At 42.7% G+C, this 24,790-nt stretch overlaps 1 protein-coding gene across 1 annotated transcript in view; it reads right to left on the bottom strand.

Annotated features, from left to right (window-relative positions):
- Positions 1-24,790, bottom strand: part of ADAMTS17 (ADAM metallopeptidase with thrombospondin type 1 motif 17) — a 155,979-nt gene that overhangs the window by 80,561 nt on the left and 50,628 nt on the right. Inside the window, 1 exon segment of the mRNA XM_079318073.1 lies at positions 17,766-17,871. Coding sequence (XP_079174199.1) covers positions 17,766-17,871 — 106 coding nt within the window.

Here is a 24,790-nt window from a genome sequence, read left to right as displayed (position 1 = left end):
CAGTGTGACTTTCTAGCAAAACATCACCAATTTGGGGCTGAAAACACAGAACTCACTGGGTCTCCAGCTGACTGGCTGGAGCAAGCCAGGAGCAGTGCCTTTAAATACGCACTGTTCAATCCATGCAAATCTGAGACTCCTATTTGCTTTCTGACTGTGCTCTTGGCTTTGCTTCTCCCCAGTCTTGGGACTCGACTGTTCAGAGCCCAAACACGACATCCATTTCTAGTTGCAATGAACCAAAACCCACTTCAGCACTTTGATAATTATGGCTTAGATTAAACCACCATCTCTGCTATTTTTAGCTTATAGTGAAGATTGTATGGTGGAGTCTATTATTTTAGATTTATCTCCAGGGACACTATTATTATTATTTCTAGCAAAACTACATTTAATATAATTTCTAGACTCAGAAGTTCATACTTATTCTTGTTTTTCAACCTTTGTGGTTTTTGAACACTGCAGAAACGTTAACATCAAGCACATTTTGTTTGATGCATGCAGGAATAATCTAACAGTCTATTAGTAACTCTAACTTCAAAACAGTAAAGAGTGAAATTCCTGCTCCACTGAAGTGAATGGGAGTTTTGCCATTGACTTCAATGGAGCCTGGGTTTCACTCCAAATATTTTAGCCATGTTGTTTCTGCACACAGAGAGAACTCCTCACATGCTAGGATGAAAGCTCCAGCAGTATTTCTGCAATGCAAATAAACCAATCTAAAGATTGTGTTCCTAAAAGTCAGGAAAGGAAGGGCTCAGTACCATGAAGCAAGGGATGGGAGCTTGTCAGGAATCTTCCAGAACAAAGTTTGCCCCAAATACCAGTTTAGAAGGCCCGTGGGCATGCAGCAATCCTGCTAACTTTTCTAAGGGGGACCAGGCAAGTTTCCAAGGTTTCTTGCAGCTTGTCTGCCCTGTGGCTGCCACAGTGCTGAGACTCAAAGCTGGGTCATTTCTGGGTTTCTACTCTGTTTCTGTGGGATGGGATCTGGCAGCCCCCTGAATGGTCTCCTGGTCAGCACATCAGCTGTTCCACCTCAAAAGGCTGAAAACAAATCATCCTCCTGACTTTCCAAGTGCTTTAGGATCCCTGATTTTATCCCTTCCAGAAAAGACTAGTGTTTGGTCTAGAGTTGTGAATTAAGAAATTATTTAGTTTTCTGATTAGCTTAAATTATTTTTTGTCAAATATGTTGAAAGTGAGATTTTGTTGGCAAAAAACAAGGGTAGCACTTACATTCCCTGCCCTTAACTTTATTTTAAACCTGATCTCATGGAAGATGTCATGCCTAGGACAAATGCTGAAGCTACTAGTCTACTCAGCTTTATCTTGCAGGGGGTTTTGAGGCAGATAAAATGTATTCTCTATAAAGAATGAATCAGAACTCACACCTCAAGTTATTTACAGGCTTATTCTGAAATTCATTCAATTATTACATGCGTGGAAATCTACATATTTCTGAATCATTCCTGTTTCCTTAACAGAAATTCTTTAAAAAGTCATAAGCATAAAGGAATTGAGCCTGAAAGGAATACCTTTATTGGTATAAAGCAAAAGAGCTTTGCCAGTTTATATTAGCTTGGGATCTGGCCTCAAGGTACACAGGCAACCCCTCCTGGCCTCTCAGTGATGAGTTTCTGGTAGAATGAAACCAGCAACACCTTTGGAGCCTGTTTTAATTGGCAATGCAGAACTTTTCTCAGCATCTACTTTACCTTACAATGGCTCACTTGAGAAAATGATTAAATGACCTGAAGGACTAAAGCATACCCTAGCATGCTAACACATTCTTTTCTGAAGTTCAAGGGTCTCCAGCTACATCAAAGGAAGCAGGTTTTCCTAAACACATAGTAAATGCAATGCCATGCTGATTCTTTTCACTAATGAATAGTCCCCCTCCTTTATCAGAATTAAATGGGACAGAGCAGTGTGTGTTTGTATTAAACACCACTGCAAACTGAATCAATAGTTTACATTTCATTTGTGACCATCTAATCTTACCTGCTATTCAGAATTCACATGGAATTAGAAGCAGGTAATCAGTCCTTTGAAATATTCTGCCTTGGGAAGTTCTATTCTTACATGAACTGATCTTGCATAAAGATAAGAAAAGCTCTTAGATTAGAAGTAGCAATGTCCAAATGACACTGCACTGCCCTACAAACCCACTGCCCTGTGAGCTCCCTGAGACATAAATGTCCACTTTATCAGAAGCCACAAACAGATGCTGCCTGTTACCCTTTACAAAGACAGCAGAGCCATTAAAGATGAGCAGGACTCAGTTTCCCTTTGTGCTGTTACTACCACAGTCATTCCTCCATCCTAACCCCACAGCAAACTTCAGCCTTTTAGTTCATCACATTCTCCTCCTGAAGACAATGAGATTCCACAAAGGCAAGCAAGGACAGCTCAGACTGTCAGCTCTTCAACTCCTTTCATTCAGTGTTTACTCAGAGTAAGCACCCTGGGTCCCTGGTTTCACACTCCAGCTTCTTTCCTAATATAAATAATGCATTGTTTACCAGTCAAAGACACCACGGCCTCACTGGAGGAGTCCTGCAGCACATTTACTGCTGCTCATCATATGTGAGGCCAGAAACAAGCTGACTGACCAGTTTGAGTCCTGACTGTTAACATAATCACAGCAAGGCAAATCTGATCAGGAGTCACAGGGAGGCTGCAACAACAGATCTCTTTGATGCAGTTTTTTTGGAGAGCAAGGCTCTGAAGTAGCACTGCTATGAATAAAAAATAGCAAGCAGTCTCTGGGAGCTCTGGCCTCCCTGAAGCCAGTGCAGCAATCAGAAGTGGGTTAGGATGCCAGAATTACACTCTGGGCCTGAGCTGGCCAACTTCTTGTGTAACTCTTTTAAGCTAAACTCAATTATCAGCCCTCTGTTTTCCCACAGCAATGCTGAATGAATGCACTTGCTTTGTTTGTTTGGGTCATTAGTGGAGTTTCTCCTCTAGACAATTAATGTAGCTAAACTGCTCTGTTTACCCTTGGTGTGTTTTCCAGTGTTTCCTGTTATTCTTAACAATCCTGAGCCAAAGTGCACCAAAGCCTGTGGAAAGCCTCCTGCTGCATCAAATGCACTGCTGCAGCTCAAGGTTCTCGAGGTCATGTACACAAATCTTCACCAGAACCATTATGATCCTCAATAAAAAAGCCAAATCTGAGTTAGAGGTAATGCCAAGGGCTGGGAGAAACTGATTTAGGAGATGCTTAAAACCTTTTCAACAGCTGCAACTCTGCCTGATAAGAGACCACTGGAGAAATCCCCAGGACTGTTATTATTAACTCTCACTTAGCAGGGAGAGATATGAAGCTGGGACAAGAGTAAATTTGACAGAAAATACCAGCAGCAGCAGCCCTTTTCTTCAGAAAAAGGGTAGCAACTGAAAGAAAGAAATATGAAGAAGGGAAGTCTGAAAAAAAGACACCCAGAAGTGGAAATGCCATGAAGTAAGACCACCTGCATCACCTCCCTCTGAAAGTTAAACCATTCCATTCATCTGCAAATAATTCAGCATGAGTCCAACACTGGATCACTTTAGGAACTTGTGGCTATCAAGGTGTCCTGGCTGTCACCCCAGCTGCTTATTAAACATGCATAACAAACAACTGATTGCTCTCCACACAACTGCACTTACCTCAGCCACCACTTCTCCAAAGGGCAGGGAGCTGCCAAGAAGGAAATGAGGACAGCAGGCTGTCTCTCACTCCCACAGACAAACATCCAAAGGAGTCTTTCTGAATAACCAACTCACAAAGAGGTGTAATTCTGTAAGCTCAGCAACACATTAAGTAGGAAGATCTCCTTGGGGCCAGCCCTGCAGACCAACATGGCCTCAAAGAATTCAGCAAAGAGCCCATTACAGCTATATCCCAAATACAGGGGGGGCAGGAGAAGGCAGAGGTATCTCATGCTCCAAGTGAAAAGTTCAGTGGGACCACTAAGGTTTTCATATTTTTGACTGATACTTGACTGCTGGACAGCATATTATCTCTACCTGTAGCATGCCTTACCCTGCAGCTGCTATCCTAAAGGCTTTGTTTCTGCAAAGGAGCATTGCTATGAGCTAGGCAGTACCAGCCTTGCACGTCACCACTGACCTTCTCAGAAGAGAATATGAGAGAAGTCATTCCCTGTGACCCAGCTTGCCATGACTCACCCACAAGTAATCCAGCATTAAATGCAGAGCCAGGACTAAGCACAAGATTTCTTTCTAAAGCCCACTGGAGAAAAATAAATGCAAAATGAGGGCAGACTGAACAACATCCTTGCAGAGTGGAGAAGGGTAAGGGAGAAGGGGAGCTGTAATTCATCTGCTCTGGCATGTCAGTGTGGGCAGGATGACAGTGCCCCACAGAAGGACAGCTATTCAGACATGCACAAATGCCATCTGTTTTTCCATATGAAGGACAAATTTCCTCCCCTTCCCACCTCCTATCAGTTCTCCATGAAGGTTTGAGAAGGGAATCCCATCTCTGCAGTGCATCCAATGTCAACCACAAAGGAAGGTGCTGGTATGGAAGGAGATTACACAGAGTGTGTGGCTGGCAGAGGTGAACATTAAACATGGCCATTAAATTCAAATCCAAACAAGTCACTAAGCACAGGGTGTACATCAACAGTTCTTAGCAGCTCCTGCCTTGAGCTGAGCTTGAACCAGGAGTGGAAGACAGCACCCCACATCATCCAGCCTGTGAGCTGTCCACTCCCAAATTGAGTTCAATGTTAGGAATTTTTATTAACATTCAAAATTGAAGCTGCATCACTGGAAAGATGCCTACTTTTGAACTGGTTCAACATGTTTAACATTTCAATATAAAATGCTGATCATCTTGCAAGTTATGAGGTTTCCATCCAGTTGAGAATAAAGGCATTACAGAGGAAGGAGTGAAGTGGGGGCGCTCGTATGAGCTGGAATTGGAGCTGCAGTGCAAAGTAAGGACAGTAACTTTGAGAGGGTGACCCAGGAAGGTGATGCCTCTGAGAGAGGCAGAGATGGCCAGAGATGTCAGAGGGGGCCAAGGGAGGATTGGACAAACTAATAAATCCTGGGAAAATGCTGAGGTGAGCTGAACTGTCACTGAGGGAGGAGGCAAGGAAACATCTTGTGCAACCCTCCTACAAAACCAGCGGCCACTGAGGCTGTTGGCTTAATGGAAAGCAGACTTTTTCACCCTCTGCTTTTCAAACATGTAAACACTGTTTCTTAAATATGCTATGAGTATTCCAGAAACTGTCAGGAACACTTTGGGGAGCAGTGATGAAGAGAGGGAGATGATCCTACTTAAAGCATTTGAAGTAACCGAGGCTGGTCATTGTGTACACAGTGTTATCTAGAACAGGGGTGTTCAGGATGGGTGCTGTACTTTTGGGGTTTTTTCAATCAGGAAAGTCAACATTTAAAGGGAGCCATGACTACTGGACTCTTGTTTTCATAACCAAGTTTATGTCACTCTCCAATAATGAAGTAACCAGATATTTTATATGGTTATCTACTCATCAAGCAGCCAAGAAGTCAACAACAGCGAGTGAGAACACACGAACGCCTATGGTGAATAACAGTGTGGAAAGCTGTGGTTTATTCAGCTGCATGACAGATCCAGCCCTTTATGATATGGTTTTCATTTAAAAAGAATTAGTTCTTTTGCCTTGGAATCTGGAAGGCAGCAAAGTATGAGCTCGTGCCGCAAGGGACAGAGAGCACATGAGAGTGACATGGCAGGGACAGAAAACACATGAGAGTGACATGACAAGGACAGAAAGCACATGAGAGTGACATGGCAGGGACAGAAAACACATGAGAGTGACATGACAAGGACAGAAAGCACATGAGAGTGACATGGCAGGGACAGAGAACACATGAGAGTGACATGACAAGGACAGAAAACACATGAGAGTGACATGGCAGGGACAGAGAGCACATGAGAGTGACATGACAAGGACAGAAAACACATGAGAGTGACATGGCAGGGACAGAGCACAAGAGAGTGACATGGCAAGGACAGAAAACACATGAGAGTGACATGACAAGGACAGAAAACACATGAGAGTGACATGGCAGGGACAGAGCACAAGAGAGTGACATGGCAAGGACAGAAAGCACATGAATGACATTGAAGGCACACCCACTGTGGTCTTGCACCGAAAAGCTCACTGGTATAAACACCAGACCTTTACATGGTTTGATCAAAGCCTAACCAAGGCCACAAAGAACAGGGTGAATCCTCTTAGGATCCTCTCCCCAGCAACATCACATGCTCACATTATTGACTCCTTTCTCCAGCAGACAATTGCTCATGGGATTCTCTCTGAGTAGCCCCTGCTGTTTCACAGAGTGGGGATTCACAGCAGGACAGGCCTTGCCCAGCACATTCCAGCACCTTTGGTGAGAAGAAAGAATCCAGCTGCAAAACAACTGAACACTGACCATTCCAAGGGCCTCCCTCCACTGCTTCTGATTTCTAGGATGGGGCCCCTGCATATCAACCTTTCCCTGAAAAAGGCTTCACAGCTTCTTCTAAGAGCTGGCAGGTTCTGAGGCTACAGGGGCAGAAAAAGGAGTGCTCCACCAAAAACGAAATCCTACAAAATGCTAAAGTTGATCAATATATATACAAATAAATTTGGCAGAAACTCAGCATTGAAGAAGTAGCATTACCTCAGGAAAATGCCCTTCTGATGTCAATAGTCCCTCCTTTCCAAGATCTATTTAGCATCTTACATGAGTCTTTCCTGTCTCCTTCCTTACAGCACTATCCCATCTCCATGCAGGCATCCAACCACATGCTGAGCATTTCTACAACTTTACACATTCTTTCATACCTGCCAACAACACAGCAGATTTCTGACACAACACATCAGTAGGAGTCAAAGATTGCTTTAATTCATTCAATCAATCCCCGCTGAAGAGTTAAATATAAATATATCCAAAAGCACTCACTGTACAGCATGGATCAGTGACTCTCTATGGGAATCACTTGTCTCACACTGGCTGTTTGTCATGATCACAGCTGAGCTGTGACCCTAAAGTAAGAATAAATCTATCTGAGGATGTCTCCATGAAAATGTTTGCACTAAGCTGTTTCCTTGCTGTCCAAGTGATTAAATCCACTTCATACATACAAAATTCTTTCTTTCTCACTTGCTTCAATCTGGTTTCAGAACACAGAGAACTGTTGCAGAAGGAGCACAATGACTATGAATGAACCAGTGGTAGGCAGAGAAGGACTGCTCACTGCACAGAGGCTGCTGTGCTCCATCTGTAGCTCCTTGTTTTTGGAAAGCACCCTGGGGCACAGCAGAAGGAACAAGCTGAAGGGTAACAAGCTGTTTGCTTTCAGCACTGCCTGAAGTGGGTGAGAACAAGACCTCCGAAAATGTGACATGCATTTCCTCAGAAGATGAAAAGGGAATATAAATTGTAGGGTGGAAAAAAGACCAAACCCCGGGATAGCTGGGTGGGATTTCCCACCCACGAGGGAAGAGAGACAAAAGCTCAGTGAGCACTGACAGCTCTGTCACTCACAGTGTCAGAAACCCCAGGGGAAACTCTGCGTGCAATCACTTTTCCAAAACTCCTGTGAAACCACTGAAAACCTCCAGTCAACTGCATGAAATGATCAAGTGCCAAACCTGAATGCAGAGCTGCAACACAAGACACCCTTCAAAGAAAAGCAAGGAGAGGGCAGAAATGGTGTGGAATATTTGCCAAATACGTGCAACACGAGTAACCCAGATGTCCCACACCATGCCCCATCAGGAAGCCACCCACAGCCCAGTGCTGGTGAAGTGGGACAGCCTGGGGAATGCACTGTAGGAGTCAGGAAAGCTGGCTGCCTTCCCCACACTGGGAGATGAATTCTCCATTCCTGGAGGTGGGAAGGAGGAGATGGCCAACATCAAAAGACAAGAAGGTGTGAAGTAAATGCAATATATAAATTCTACCAGCATCAAGTGTTCTGTAGTTCCCAGACAAGGCAGTGGGTATGTGTTTTATAGCTCTCAGAGCAGCAGAAGTCCTTTCCACAGAAATATTTTTCATCCTCTTTCTTGGTCCACGTTGTCAATCACTGGCAGATTTAGTTCAAGAAGAAATCCATCCTTATGTGACCCCTTTGAACACAACAGGTGACTGCAGTTGACAGTAACAAACCTCTGGGCTCACTTTTGCTTCCAAAAATGATAAAAAGCCACCAGAACTGACTAGGAAAAAAGCTGCACAGAAAATGCATGATCCAGTTCTAAAATTCTGTTTCAAATAGTGGACTCCCATACACCAGCCCCTTAAACTCCTGGGATTTTTCATAATGGTTCAGCTGGTAAAATAATATATAATACCAGAACCACCCGGCCTTGGCTGTTTGTAAATGATTGTAGAAGTTCAGCAAGTTATCTCAGTTTCACTCATTTTATCAGCAGGGAGAGACTCGATATCAAACAGGAATGTTGCAAATTATGGCTTGGTATCAAAGCAGTTTGGAAATTATATGTTCAGACCAATACTGAAATGAAATTCTTTGGGTAATGGGTGGGCCTGGTTGCCTACAAACCTCATTGTTAATAAAGTCAAGTTTGCTTTCATACTGTCTAAGGAAGCGACATGAGGAAAATAAAAAGTGCCTTGGAAAGATACTCTTGCTTTGAATAACTTTGGCTTGAACATGATAATGTGAAGACAACTCACAGAGAAAGAAAAAAGTCTGTTATTTTCATAAGAAGATACTATTTTAGAGGGTCTCTTGCTGCTAAGAGGTGCAGGGTGTGTGTCACAACTGGTGACAACTTTCTGGAGATGTGTATGAGCTTTTCTCATATTAATTATTATTTTCTCATATTATTCTGTTCATTCAGCCCCTCAGAGGGGCTCCTGCATTTGGCAAACCTGGTAAAGTCACTTCAACACACATAAACAACTCAGAAGCAGCTGCAGGTACGGAAGGCAGTACTTAACATATAAAAAGAAAATATGAATATATTTTCCTAAGCAAACAAGTTAGCTTTTTCTTTGACTGAAGAAAACCCCCAGGATCATATATGGATTAGTACTGGAAATGTGTCAATAACAGTGAAATAATGGAAAAAGAGGTAAATTATACACACAGTGTTGGTGATACTTCAAATGAAGAGATGAGAAGTGATGCTTGTGGACACAGGCAGGAAAGCTGATGAAAAAGTCATTATTATAATGCTCCTGGGAAAATCCAGTTTGCAGCATTTCTTTAAAGCTACTAAATGCAAGCAATCTGCACTTTTATCAAAATTTGACCATGGTGACTCATGATGCATAGTAGGGAAGAATTCTGCCTTCTTGGACTAAATCTAACCCATGTTACACAGCAAGCAGCTTTACTTCAGATAAAGGAGGAACTAGACAGGAAAGAATTCACCCATTGAAAAGTGCTGGTTGTATTTTCAGGAGGAAGAAAGAAAGCTCTACTTTTCCTTTGAAGGAAAAATACTTTCCCTAAATACAGAGACTACCTGAACCAAGAAGTAAACTGTTTCTAGGGAACATTTATTTACACTGCAGCCCAGTCTTACTGTGTGCAATTAAAATGAATATTTAAAAGCTAGATTAGAAAGCTGCCACTTCATCAGCTGTCTCCAGAGTGATGCTGGCAAACAGCAGGGTGGGAGGAAGGGAGCCCAGCAGGGAGCAGGTGGAAGAGCCAGGCAGGATTTGGACTGTCACTGACAGGTGAGAAACAGCTACCAAAAGGTGGACATGAGAAACTTCTGAGAGGTCAAACTGTCCCAAATGTGGATAAGATGTGGTGCATAAGATGAGTGTTCCAGTGGGCTTTGGAGCAGAGAAAGAAGGTAGAGTGAAAAATACTCATTTTTAAGGCCCTGAGCTAATTAGAGCCCAACAGGAAGGAAACTTTTCAAGCAAGTGAGAGCAAACCATTATGATCAGATTCCTTTTGCTTTGATTTGTTTTACCTCTTTTTTTATGGAAACTGGGGTTCAAGTAAAGATACAAACAACAAACTCCCTGCTGGGTTGGATCCAGCAATGGAAAGAGGCCCAGCATCTGATGTAGGGAAGATTTTGCAAATGGAAAGGGATCACTGAGAACAAAGCAGGCCTGTTTATTTCATTTCTCCCTTAAACTCTTTTTTGCTGAATTTTATTTCCCAGCACAACTGTTGGCCAAGAGGCAGCCAACCCTCTTCCACCCCAGCACAGCCTTCCACTGACGTAACAGCTAAAGGGAACCACATTTTTAGAGGCAACAACATTTCCACTGGCATTGCTGCTGCTTCTGACTTACTACCAAAGGCTTTTCCAAGTGACAGTCTGGGATTTATCACCTTCCCCAGCTCGGGAAGTCATTTTCACCTGGAACCTGTTGAACTCAGCAGGCCAGGCAGACAGCAAGGGTTACAGGCTATTGGAACCCAACTGCTAGTGGAAAAGTAAATATTTCATCTAGATCACTGCCCTTGTATAAAAACAAATTATTATTTGGTAAATGGCACTTACAAACCTAATATTTCCTGTGCTGGTGTGCAGTGGGAGGCTGCACAATGGGGACTTGTACTGTCCTCGTGTTCTGGGTCACTGGGTGCACCAGGCTGCTGCCAGCAAAGCCAGTGGAGTATGAAACCAGAACCCTGGTGGCAGGAAGCAGAGGCAAGGTTTGCCAAATCATTACGGCCCAGCTACTTAACACAGCCCTGGCTTACTCAGCAGAGTAAGCCTTCAAAAAGAAAGGCAGAGCTGGCAAAGCTACAAAGCTATTGATTAAATGAAAATTGTGTTTCTAAATGGCTGTCGTTCGTCTGTTTGGTGCAGTTTTATTATGTTAAGTAAAGCTGTACAAGATGCTCAAAAACAAAGAAATTAAGAGGGACTGCAAGGGAATGTTGTTTCCCTAGGGATGACACAGAGATCCTGCACAAAGCAGCAAGAAACCCTTGCCCAGAACAAATGTTTGCCACAAGAGTGCAGAAAGCAACGGGATGTGGACATTCCCACGCCCAGTTCCAATGTTATTACATTCCAGTACTGTAAATAAACCTGCAAATTTGGATGGTACAAAGGTGAAATAGATAATCATGATAGAGAGAAGGTACCTTGTCACCATGCCAGGATTAGCAGCTTCAGTAAATGCACTGGGAAATATCTTGCAGCTTCACATAAAACTAAAAAAACACACTTAAAATGAGGCTTATCCAGAGCATCACACTACTACACCTCTCAATTTCTCCTCTCCAGTATTCTTTTTTTCTGTGTGATTTTTGCACATCATCTTCTTTTTTGTATAATTTTTCTCTGCGTGATCCCACTGTCATTGAAAAACAACCTGCCTAAACAAAGTCAATACCTCAGAGAGTTTTTATTTCTGGGGTTCAAATTAACTTACTCAGGTGTCCTATGCTGTCTTAGAGTGGGCCAACACAATTTCTGTTTTCTCCACCACTACCTCCTCCCCCGGTCAAATCATCCATGCTGGCAGAAGTCTCCACTGATATATATATTTTTAATATGTTTAAACTTGTCTTTGATCTCTGCTTCCTTTTGACTAACTCAGGACATGGTTTTCAGAAAGTTATTATCAAGCTACTAAGGTACATAATAATAATTTGCTTTATCTAAAACAGACTCCTCAGTGTGTTACCAGAAGTGGAAGAAGCATCTCCTGAAATTTTAGGCTATACCTATTCTTTCTCTGAACCAGAACCTGTTATTAAATAACTGCTTTGGTTAGATCATACCACTCTGATGTGCAATCACATATGATGAAATAGGCAGTGTTCCATTATGTCCTTTGGAATTGTACAGAGAAGGGGAACTTAACTGTGAAAATGTGCTTGCAATTATCCAAGGAAGAAGAATGAAACCTGGGAGGAGGGGAGCACGAAAAGGGAGCCTGGGAACACGAAGAGAGAGACATTCCTCAACAGATTTACAACACAAATGGCAGAAAATAAAATTAGCAACTCCAGGGTGGGTACGGACTGCTGCCAGCATTTTTGGCCAGCCTCAGGGTATGTCTACACAGCAGCCAGTCACTCCCAGTACTCCTGAGACTGCAATATATTGGAACAGCTACATCCTCCTGTGAGATTTCAATAGGGATTCTGGCACCAGGAGAATAGAACTGGGGCAGGCACTGCCTGGATCCAACTCTCTGGCTACTCGGAAAGTCCTGGTGCAGCAAAGTCATTAATACCTGAGCTTGCTAGCATAAAGTCTGCATGGGATTGCCTCTGGCTCCAGTGCTCCTTGGGATCCAACTGACCTTGATTTTCCACCATTCCAAATGCAGAGATGTGAGTTCTGACACACAGCACGGTCAGAAGGGCCACACAGGGTTTATGGAGGCATCAAGGGAACCCCAGTTCCCCAACACAAGGCAGGAACTACACCCAAAGTGCCAGCAGTGCCACTGGAGAGGTTTATCCAGCCACTGGGCAGATCCAAGCTACATCCCTGAGCCATCTCTAACTGGATGTTACCCTACAGACACACAGGATGGTCACCTCTTTGCAAGAGCTCTCTTATAGTAAAATATTAATTCACAGGAGTGAATAAGATGCCTGTGGGCATTTGTTAAAGTAAAGCCTTTACATGCTGAAATCCTACCCTGTGAATAGAAGTTTGGCCTCATTTACAGTACAGAGGGAGCAGAGTTATAACTGAAGTTGTCTGGATAACCCTGAAACTGAGACTTTAGTGCTTCTGCATGTTTGATTCTACAACTGAAGTAATGTTGGTTTTCACGCCATTTGGGAGGCATGAAGTAACCTGGGGTCACGTGTATTTCTGCAACAGCAACAAAGAAAAATGTTCCACAGAAATTCAGGTCAGGCAGAACCTGACTGATAAATGTGGAACTAACTCAGAGAAACACAGAGAAGAAAAAGAAGCCCAGGTGAGATTTTTTATTTTTTTTAATAGGGTTAATGTTTAAAATCAGCCAGGATAGAAACTACACTCAGCTGCCTCCACAGGTAGAGCCCTGAGTCCAAGGGTTAGACTGTGCTGAGCTGCTCTGAAAAAGATAGGGTTGTTGGCATTTTTTCTTTCAAAACAGCTTCTCAGCTCTTACGTCCTGCACCTAAATGTTAAAACCCCAGGATAAAGGGAGAGAATTTTTAGCAGAGGTCTCTCCATTTCTCCATGGCTTCCAGAACCACTGCCTTTGCTCCACCACCATGATTTGGCTGACTGGATCCAATGCTGCTGGCACTGTTCTGATTGAAATGGCAGGACAGGCTGATCCAGAAAAAGAAATTAGCACAGGGTGCACCCTGCAGCATTACCTGCCTGAACAGATCTGTCACCACTGCAGTGGTCCTCAGCTTCCACATGAAAATTTTCATTTTTAAAATACATTATGACCAATTCTTTATAAATTGCAGGGCAGGGAAGAGGGGGGACAGTTTTCTGGTTGGATCTCAGGAATCCTGACCAGCTGCACCACAGTGACTGGGCTTTGCTGGTGGAAATTGTTACAGGACACCATTCTGCACCTCTGGGATCTGCTCAGGGACATTCCTCTTCAGCCTGCAGTATATTCACTTCCTGGCACATCTGCATGAATCTCTCTGCTGGGTGCAGAACTACAGATCAGGGAAGCCAATGTTATTCTCATGTCCAAGGCCACAAGGGGAACATCCAGGTGCTTTTCCCTTACCTGCAACACCATGATGCTGGACACACACCATGAAGGCCATACTTCATCATGCAGCAGATAATTATGCACTCTGAAGTAATTTTAACCAAGCTACAGCTATCAATACCTAACATCTAAAGCAAATAAGCACACTAGAGAGAAACCTGCTGGTTCCAAACCCTTCTCTTGTCTGATTCCAAGCCCTGAGCTGTTTGGTTTGTGCATTATGGGCTTTTACCTTTGGACTCATTTTTGTCCTCATCTGTTTCAGCTTCAAGTCTGAAGCCATGTGGTTTCAGGCTGTTGGCAAGAGCCAGCTCCTTGCTTATTGTCAGTTGATTTTAATCCCCTTTCCTAAGGGCATCTGCCCCAGCGTGGCTCTCAGCCACACCACCTCAGGCTGTTCTCTCCCCATCCAGCCAGTGCCAGTTTTTGCTGGCTCATGAATGGGAATCTTCCCTTCTCACCCTGTCCCACACCAGGAAAGCTGAGGCTGTTGAAAGAAACAGGAATGGCAACAAAGCTGGTATTGTTGTCCTGAAAAACCACTGGCTGCAGCCCACCCCACTCCGGTCGGGATAACGGATACACGGATGAATCCCAGCTTTTGTTTCAAAAAACTTATTTGACTTTTTCTTTGGAGAAGGACTTGAAAATGGTAACAAAGTCACTGCTGTAGGCAAAGGGAGAACCAGGAAGGGGGGAAGTGGCACTGTTTTTCTGCAAGTCGATTGTTCAGGGTGGTCTTTGGGGGGTGCATCTCAGATCAGCCTCACACTGCTGCAGCTCATGGAGGGGAGGAGGAGGGAAGCACCCATCAGGATCCTGGTGCCAAAAGCAGGGCACTTTTTTTTACTGATGGACTTGCCCTGCAATTCTGAGGAAGGATGAGAGTAAGAAATGCTTGGTGTTCATATTATGTTTATAATACGAAGACCTCAGGCTACTACATTTTAAGACTTCAGTGACCAACGTGATCTTGTCCTCCCTTCTGTGTAGGTCACGACTCCACCCAGCAAAATCTGGATAAAATCCAACAAACTGTGGTTACCCTCAAGTGTGCTGTTTTAGAAGAGATCCACTGTTGACCTTGACTGAAGGAATAAGGCTTGCTGAGGGTCCTGTCTTGTGTGGGAAGAAGTTTGTGGTTTGCAGTCTCAATACACATTCCCTGGGCTCCCTGTCTGTTACCTTTTTGTAACAGCAAGACTCTTCTCCTGGATCCTTTGTAGAAAAAATTGTATCTAAATACAGATGGATGTTCCTTTGTGTCCATGGACCAAAACTATCAACATAGACTTAAGATTTAAATACAAATGTCACATCACTCACCCCATCATCAAGCAACAACCCCACAGGTTAAACCTGAAGATGAACTTTCATCCTTCAACTTTCCTAAGGACTTATTTCATCCTAATGGAGCTATTTAATGGTGTCTCCATGTTTTCACAGTGCAGCTGTCCGGAATAGTGTTTTTTGCAGTCAGTCCAAATGACATTAGTGGCAGATTAGGAATCTGACACATCAATTAGTAATCCATTCACTTTTTCCAAAGTCCACATCAGAAACTATCTGAGAATGCCAAACTGGGCTTGTGATCTCCACAGACATTTGTTAGTCTTAAGGAAAGAATAATAAATCTCAGCTTTTCTACACTCATAAGGAAATCAGACTTCAATAAAGCTCAAAATTATGGCTCTCCAAAATTTATATTTTTGCCAATATGGATGTAAGTTTTGATTGGATTTTGTTTTAAATTAGGAAACTTGCACCTAGTTTTCCTTGGTTTTCATTTTTAAAGCTCATGTCAGCTTCATGTTCATGTCTGCAATGGGTTTCCTGACATTTCACCTAAAAACTGTGAGTCTTTAAGTAAAGTCTGCAAAGCATTCTTCTACTTGCACACAATGTGCTGTAACAGGACTGCTCAGAGCATCTCACTGCAGTCCAACACCAGAAGAATAAGGCCTGGCACCTTGTAAGGTCCATGAGAAGATTTCTGCTGGCCTCCAGAAAGGCACCAGGCAACTGGTCAGAGGTTGAAACTAGCAGCCAGGCCATGGGTGACAGCACAGGGCATGATTTTGATGCACAGCTTGGGGGGTGACAGATATGACATTTTCCCCCCTCTGTTTTGATCTGGCAACACTGAAATTGATTATGCTGATGGTGGCAAGGCAGAGGGGGCAGAAGGGTTTGCCCCAATATGTGACACAGAATTGCAGCTCCTTGTGGAGTAAGAAACTGGAATATGTCCCCAAACACTTGTGGCAGCAGAATCCTCCAACAGCTCCTACAACCTCCAGTTGGAGCCTTTCTGGCTCCTGTGCCCTCCTAGAACCACATTACCCAGATGCCTTGGGTCCTTAAACTGGCCCTTACAGACCCTCCACTTCCCCCAGCACTCCTGAAATAGTTTTCCAAGAGGAAGGCAAAGAAAGAAAACCATCAGAGGATAGAAATTATGATCTTACCACCAAAAATGGCCTTAGAAAAAAAATGGATCTTGCAATTTTCTGCACAGATGGAGAGCTGTATCTGAAAGCATTACATCCCCTATTTATGATGGGGATTTTTTTGCAAGGCATTATTAGAAGGAAGCTTGTCAGCTCTGTTGAGAAACTTGGCAAACACCAGGGCAGACCAGTCTCACTCTTTCACACAGCTGGATTTTCTGCAGCTCAAGTATTTTTCCCTCTTGCTCTTGGCCCATCCAAAGATGAGTGCTGAATTTCCCTTAGCATTACCCACAGGTTAATTTGTTATTAAGTTTAGGCTCAGTTTAACATCTTGGCATGCAATCTAAATAAAACCAAAACCAAATGTCCTTCATTTCTGCTGAAACCACCCTCGGTTTGGCTCAGATGCCTTTGGTGTCACTGGAGGGTGAACAGGAGATTCATTTTTGGTAGGTAACCTAAATATCCTCCATGCAACTTTGAAATACATTGCCATAAAGTAATTATTTGTCATGGAATGAGATTGGCCAGAACCTGAACACGCTCCATTGGCTCTGACTTAGCTGTGAAATACTTCTTAGTGCAGGAAAGGAAGATACACCAGACACATGAGCTGTAGGAAGGGTGCAGAAAAAACTCAGGCACAACTTCTTACTACAGGAGCAAAGGTGGGATTTCCTACCTTACATCCAGAGAGGCTAAAGGAAGGAGTGCTTAAAAACCCCCCAGGTACAGTCCTGCCCACTGTTTAACTTCGTTCCTGGCCTAATTCTGTACCTTCCACATCCAGCTGTGACACTGCAACCAGAGTGGTGCCAATGGAAAGGGGGAAAAGCTCATCAGTATTATGAGTAAGTGCAGTGACACTGGGCCTGGAGAGCAGGGAATGGGGAGCTGATCTTTGGTTAACTCACTATCTGCACTAAGGGGATGCAGCTGACTCTTCAAGTCAATTTTGTTTTCTTCTGCCCATGGGATATTTATAGGCTGCTTTAAAGAGTCTCCAAAGTCACCTGCAGAAAGTACCCAGTAATCTCATCCTGCAAATTTCTGTCGGACTAGGATTTATCAAGTTTTTTCCTGTTTTTCCAGTGTGTTCAAAGTGTCATACTTAGGTGTGATTGAGCTGATAAATCAAGTTATAGGATTTCTTTCTGCTGATCAAATAATTCTGCTTAAGGGCATTTCCAAAATACTGATGTTTACCATTTCAGTCACAGCAGATTACTTCACATGCAGAGATGAAACCATTACCAAACTATTTAACTATTAAATTCCTTGACACAGACACCTGAACTTCAGAGAAAACATAGCAAGTTCAAAGATTTTGAAGCTCATGTTGGTTTGTGGATCTGTTCTACACATAAAAAAAAAAGTGGAATTTGTCTTTATTACTGTCAACCATTTAAGAGACTGAGGCCTCTTTGTGATAATCAGGATCAGAACAGAAAGCTGAAAACAGGGGAAGATCAACTAGAAAGATTGATGTGTGCTAAAATGGGTATTTACATAAGCCTCCTGAAAATTAAGTTATGTATCAATGTGCTACATTTATGAAATCATAAAAAACATGCCACACTAGTAATTGCACTTGTCTGGCTTTAAATAAAAGTGTCCTGCAGTGGCAGAAGTAAAGAAGGAAACAGAAGGACAAGTTCTTACTTGTGCCCAAGCTCATGTGCAATAGTGAATGCCAGATTGAGACCGTTGTCTTCAGCAAGAACACACTTTCTCTTGGCACTGCAGACACCTCCTAAGTAAGCAATTCCTGCAACAAAAACACAGAGAATGTTCCCATCAAAACCAGTGAAACAGCTCATTCACTCAAAACATAGAGCAGTAACAACCAAAGAGATCAGAAATGCGACCAGAATGAAAAATATTAGAGCAGTTTCCACACAAAATCATCTGAGTAGTTGCTTCCTCACCCTAGTAAAGAATCAGTCCAGAGTTTTGTCAGACAGGAAATAAGTAAAACACACTCACCTTCACTGCTTTCATTGGAAAATACATTTCACTGACCCAAAAAATCATCTAAACTTGTCTACTAATTCCTTCTACTACAACATTAGAAAATGCAGGGAAGGAGTCTGAACAAGCAGTTGAATTGAGCTCTCCCGATTTTCAGAATGAAGTCAGGGAGAATGAATAAAACAATAAAGCAGAGACTCTGAAAAGATCTTAGATTTTACTTTATTTTCATGCTTAAAAGAAAGTGAGATTGTCAGAGCCAGGAGAGCTGGCAAAGTGCTGCTGGTGAGTCACAAAGCCAATGTAGGTGGCACAAGTCTCCTATTGCTGAGTGGAATTTAGGATTTGATCCATGCACAGTATTCTCCTGTTTGTGTGGGCACCACGAATGGTTTGAGGCTGAGGCCAAAAAGGAATTCAAAAGTTACAGCATGAAACCTCTGCTATGGAAAAACAAAAGTCCTCATCTGCCCTCCCTGCAGTCAGTGTGCCTGCTGAGAGTGTCACTGCACCTGGGAATGCTGTGATGGCATCACAGGCTAGCTCAGGGTGTCACAGGGGATAGATCTGCTTTTATTTGTATTTGTAGTTAAAGGAATCTATTTCCTCACTGCAGTACCAGTTCCACAGAGGAGTGGCTGGATGGAGCTGCCTTTAAGGAACAGACCATGACCATGCAATGGAGTCATGATCTTCCCACTCCTGACAAAGCTGTGTTTATCAGTGCAAATGTAAAACTTTAGACCTGTAAGAAGCCTGGCTCTGTTTTTATGAGTATTGACAAGAATAAGGATGTGGACATTTGTTACCAGGGGTGTTCTGGATGAAATGAAGAAATGGGCAACAGCCTTTTATTTCAGCACTTGCAGCAAAGAGAGGAGGCAAAAATCAGGCATTAACAATTGCTTACTTTAAAAATCCTGACTGTGAAAGGGCAGATTCATACCACATGCAAAAAGATACCAAAATTTAACCTTTTAAATCAATGGCCAAAAGGAGCTGGATTTCAGAATTTTTCTTGCACTGACTTGCTTCTTTTACATGCAGAATAGTTCAAAGGACATCAAGGAACTGCTCAGAGTAACAGCCTTCTTTGAGAAAGAGTTTTGAGATTGTCCACACACCTGGTGGTCCAATGAATGTGTCACTTTTTGGTTAAAGAGAAGGCAAAACCGAGTATTTGAGTCAGCTGAAAGACACTTTTAATGGATATGGAGACATATTTTGGTTCCCTTTCAGCAGTTTTTAGGCAGAAATGACCAGAGCAGGACTTTTACCAAAAGTGATTTATTCTTACTACTAAACCTGATTATTCCATCTTTATCTTCCATTAATCTGTGCCAGTAACTCTCAATTGTATCTGACACAGGAGGTTTTAAGTAAAAAGCAACACTTGCATTTCAGGCCCAGGGGTCAATCAGGCAAATCAGTTTTGCTTGAAATTATTCATGCCAAGTTCCTTCTGAGAGATTTCATGAAATGAGGCTGGGTCAATGTTTGCCATCATGAGATGGAAGGGGGCAACTTTCCCATTTTTGGGAGGTGTGGTGCAGCAAAACAGTCTAGAATTCTGCCAATATATTAAAATATGTTAAATATCAATTAAAATGTTAAATACATTATCCCAAACAGTAATTCTTCTGAAGTCTTTGTTTAGTGCTCTAATCCCCACTGAACCTGGCAATGCATATCCACATTATTATTTTGGCTTTTGCTCTGTGCTAAAACCCTCATTATTCAAAGGTGGAAAAGTAATGATTAAAGGACTTGTACATCCACCAGTGGTCAAAGAAGCAGTGACTGTGGCCCAGTTACAGACTCTTAGTCATGTATTTTTATTATTTTCAGGGCTTAATGTGAATCCTGTGTGGCCCTTTTATAATATCTGCAATGATCAATTTAAAAATGTAGCCATTTAAAATTAGTTTATTATTACAGAAATGGACTAGGCAGAGAAATTCAATCCTGGAAGAGCAGAAACTTTGCAGTACATGGAATGAACTCAGTAAGAAGTCCAGCTTGTGAACTGCTGAGTGCTTATTAGTAAGAGTCATTCTGGAACAGCAAGCCAGTTATAACAAATTGGTATCACATTTTAAGCCTTAAAAAGCTTGCTTTAAAAACGTTTTTGAAATCTATTTTTTCGATCAAACTATTTCCTAAGGCTATGATTTTCTTTTGGACCAATACATTTTAGCATTAATTCCTTTCATCAGAATATCAATTGCAAATAAATTATTGACTTGCAAACATACTCCAGTTCTTTAGTCAATCTATCTGAAACATTAACATAAATGCAACTTTCTTGTAATCCAGTACAGTGATAAGAAAAATACACCTTTGAGCAACAACAATAGTAGCACAATGCCTTGGTAGCTGCATTAACATGATTTATGTCTTCATTGGGACGAATGGAAACTGTTGTTTGCCTCTTAAATTTCCAGATTTTTATCTGAGCCTTTCAAGTCTGCAGAACTGGAATAAAAACTTTATGAACTCAGACACGTTTGTGAAAATCCTGGCATGCTGTGGTTCTACCAGGCTGGGAATAATACAAGAGGAAATGGTTTTATTTGGCAATTTTGCTTCTGGCCTTATCTGTGAGACAGGTGTGTGAGTGTCAAAATGAAAAATAGGGAAGGAAGCTGAACTGGGATTTTTGTTTGTTTATTTTTTAAGAAAACCCCACAACTCTCATGTGCCTCTGCAAATATACAGATAGTGCCTTTCTTTGGGGCAAAAATGTCCTTATTTTTCAGATATGCTGTCAGCAATTACCACAAATCTATTTTTAATATATAAAAAAGGTCAAGCAGGAGCATCAGTGGAAGAAGGAAAGGAAAGCCAATTACTATTTTTACTATTACCAAGCATGAGGGTTTTTTCCTTTCTCTCCTGAGAAATTACATAATTACAACCCATAACTTCTGTGCTTGGACATGCAGAGCTCTCTGCACTTCCACAGCAAACCCTGGGACACAGGCAACTGTGTAAACTCACATTTATCCAAAAACTTGTCATACATAAACAGTTTGCAGCTGTTGGCCTTCCTGCCAGCTATGAGCCCTCCACCAGCAGTATCTCCAAGGGGAATGATCCCATCCATCCCAGCAGCAAGGCATGAGGATATTACACATTTGCCACAGGCACGGCCAGAGCTGGGAGAAGACAAGTCCTGGTGTGTGGGTTCCTGTTTTGTCCTATCCAAACACCTGGGGCTTCCTCCTGATGGCTCTGGAGTGTTCAATCAGCAAGTGGTTTGTCCAGGTACTCCAGCTTTCAACTCTCTAATGTCTTGTTTTCATTGCACTCCTAATACTTTAATCTCTTCTTTTGCCAACCACCTCTGGATACAGAACTTTTACTTGATTAAAACTTGGCTGGCTCTCCTCCTGCTCAATGTATTTGCTGTTGGGAAGGGAGCCAAACTCCCAGTCCTGAAGTCTGCTTGGCACAGACGGAGACTCCCTGCATATCCACATGCTCAGAGCAAGACTCCCATTCCCCATCATTACTAGTTTGGTGTTGAGCTGATGTTTTTCTCATCCTCCCATGATTTTCAATTTGTGCAGCTCGCACATTGCCATCAATTACATTCCTGTAGCCTCTCTCAACATCCTACACGAGTAAAATCAGGAAACCCTGAAGTGATTCATGCTCTGCCTTTCCATTCAATGGCAATGATATGTTTGACAGAGATGCCCTGCCTGTATTTACACATCAAGTCAGTCACCAAGGGAATCTTTCAGTGCTTGTGATACTTAAAATGAAAAACACTTCTCCCTTTCTATAAAGTCTACATAGAAAAGGTTCCAAAATTTAAGAAACATTAAAGAAGAAACCCACTAAACTGCCTCCAAGATAGGTACTAGCACTGTTCTACAGCTGAATAAACAGAGGTCTCAGGAGTCAGTGGTATCCAGGTGAAAAAGAACTGTATCCATGGAAGGGCCCTCACAGACAGGCTAAGGCTGTCACCACTGAGCCTCCAGGCCAAGTTTGGTTTATAGGGATCATCCAGAAAAGTGAACAGGGTGAGCTGTTCCTTCATTTTATGAGAATGTCCTAATTCAAAGCTGGACATGCAATTTTAGTGGCACAGATTAATTTGCTTAATGCTGGATAGTCCTCCAAGATGCAAATTCTGTTAATCTTGCAGTAACAACATGGTTTCCATTAGAGTTTAATATTAGTGTGGAAACTGTTTCCCTTAGCAATAATTTTCATAATTACTGCATTAAACAAAAACCACACTGGAACAACACACTCATCATGAACTACAACTACAGAAGTTACAGTGCACAAGACACAGCCAGAGTCAGGTACGAAAACAAGTTAATAATCACACCAGTGCAAGTCACAGTATTTTGAACTCAAGTCTTTATAAAGTAAGAGCTGATGTCATGGACCACCTGATAGAAGCCACCACAACTCCTGAGAATACCCACCACATCCTGACCTTCTGTACCTGGGCAACTTACTGCAAATGTACCCATCAGCACAGAATCCTCTTCTCCCTTTGGAGAACATAACCTGTCCTCAATTTCAACATGACGCCTGTAAAACTCTGTTCACCATGACCTGCAGGGATGCAGCACAATTTTCCCAGAACTCAGAGAGCTGTCCTGAAGTGCCCAATAAAATAACTTCTTCCTCTGAAAACAAAGTCCTTTCCAGTGTACACAACTGCTGTCAGAATCTCAGAAGCCCAGCAAGAAAAATAAATAGCTGAAACAGTGTAGGTACTTTCTGAATCTCCTGATTTTCATTATACTCACCCTTCAGGACTAACAGATCAAATCTCTCCCTGATATTCACAGTACCAGCTGATGTTTCTGGAACTCACAAGGATAAATTCCTCAGCACATGAGTTCCTCCAAGCACAAATGAGTGAAATGGTAAATACCTTTGGCAGGAGATAGTTTTCTGATTATTAGGAATATCTGAAGATACTTGGTATTGAATAGTGATATGACACCTAAGGGTCTAATGAGTAGCCCTGGGTAATGTTCCACAAGACCAGGACTCTATCTGAACAAGCCAGATTCAACCATGTGCCTTAATCTTTGTGAAAGGACTGTGATTCAGGCAGAAATACCCACATTTTAGCTATGGCACCACTGCAGCTCAACAGAACTTCTGAATTCTTTCATCCCACACAGGAGCCCAGGCAGGAGTGCACTGCCCCATTTCTAAACAAATTACCTGGCCCTAACCAGCTGCCCTCCTCAGTACCTTCCTGATAAAAATACCTTTGTGAGGCCAAACCTCTTCATGTCTGGAAACCTGCAGAGGCAGCAAGATTTAATCATCAGAGCTTAAAGGAGTGCTTTTGCTATCTTCCTTTTCTCTGTTTAATTACCTTGCAGGACAGCAATTAATGGGACATGTGGAATCCCCTCCCCAGCACAGCTGACCCTCAGCTTTACCTTTGTCTTTCTGCAGGGCTTTTCTGCTTCTTGGGAACCCTCCTGAGCTTTTACAAGTTGAATGGATGAATCATTTATCTGCTCCTTTACCAAGCTGCCCACACACAGACATTCCCCAAGATGGCAAGAGCTTTATTCCAATGTTATCTGCACTGGATTTACACTCTGCTAATTCATTGATTTAGGGAGAGGGGGCTGTCCAGACAGTAGAAAAGCTCCAGAGATTGAGACCTCTCCTAGCCTCAGGATGTCTGTCCTCACCCACACCAGCAAAAGCTGTTTCACGAATGCAGTGAGATGAGAACAGCTGAGAGGTGTTCTAACACTTTTTTTGGCCAAAAAGACCTCTTTAAGCGAGGCCTACAAAAACATTATTAACACTGCATTATAAGAGCAGTCAACCTTTGGAAACCCTCAGAGGTTTGGCATGGGTATCTCTGAAACCACATTCCTTTCCAGTGCCATTCAGCAGGATTTGTGATCATGAACATTTACCACACTGACCATACCTGAGGAGAGGTGTGATGTTCACTGATTTCAGAGAAGCTGGAAACAAGCACCCTGCATGGAGCAGACACCCATCTGTGACACAGTTACCACTGATCTTGCCTTGCAGCAAGGGAATGCACTAAAAGCCCACCTGAAGTTCTTTCCAGCCCCACTTTTCTAAGCTTTTATGATGAAACACTGGGATCTAAGACCTCAGCAAAGCAGGAGATAAAAGAAACTCCCTGTCTCTTTGACATCTGCTCTTTGTTTAGCGTGACATCCTCCATGCCATTAATGGCTCCTCCCTTTCAGCAAACCATCACTTCCCTGGATGACAGCACATTAATAAATCCTCTCCATCCAAGGAGACATGAGGAGTGCCTTAATTAACTGGGGCAGAGGAAGCAGGGTATCATCTCCATGTTTACTCTACTTTGATATGCTAACTGCCACATTCCAGAGAGCTTCTCCCCAACACTCCCCAGAGCCTGGGCTGCTGCTGAATGCAGATCTCAAACACAGCTCCTTCCTGCAATCCCTTCTCTAGTTAAATATGACTTTGGGACATTTAGACCAAATCAGAAATCATCATCCCTGAATGCTGATTCCCAAATCCAGGCAGTTAATTCACCATCTGCTTACAGACATCACTGCCTGGTGCTGAATGTCTCCATGCTCACACACACACGTAGAATTGCATGAGCTTCATTACTCAAAGTAAGATATATTAGGACAGCTGTTGAGAGGAAAGGCAGGGGAAGAGCTGGCCAGGTGGATTTGAGAGAGGGATTCCAGTTG

The sequence above is a fragment of the Erithacus rubecula genome (assembly GCF_903797595.1).
Source record: "Erithacus rubecula genome assembly, chromosome: 14".
Classification (NCBI taxonomy): Eukaryota; Metazoa; Chordata; class Aves; order Passeriformes; family Muscicapidae; genus Erithacus; species Erithacus rubecula.
This window is presented reverse-complemented; position numbering and strand designations above follow the sequence as displayed.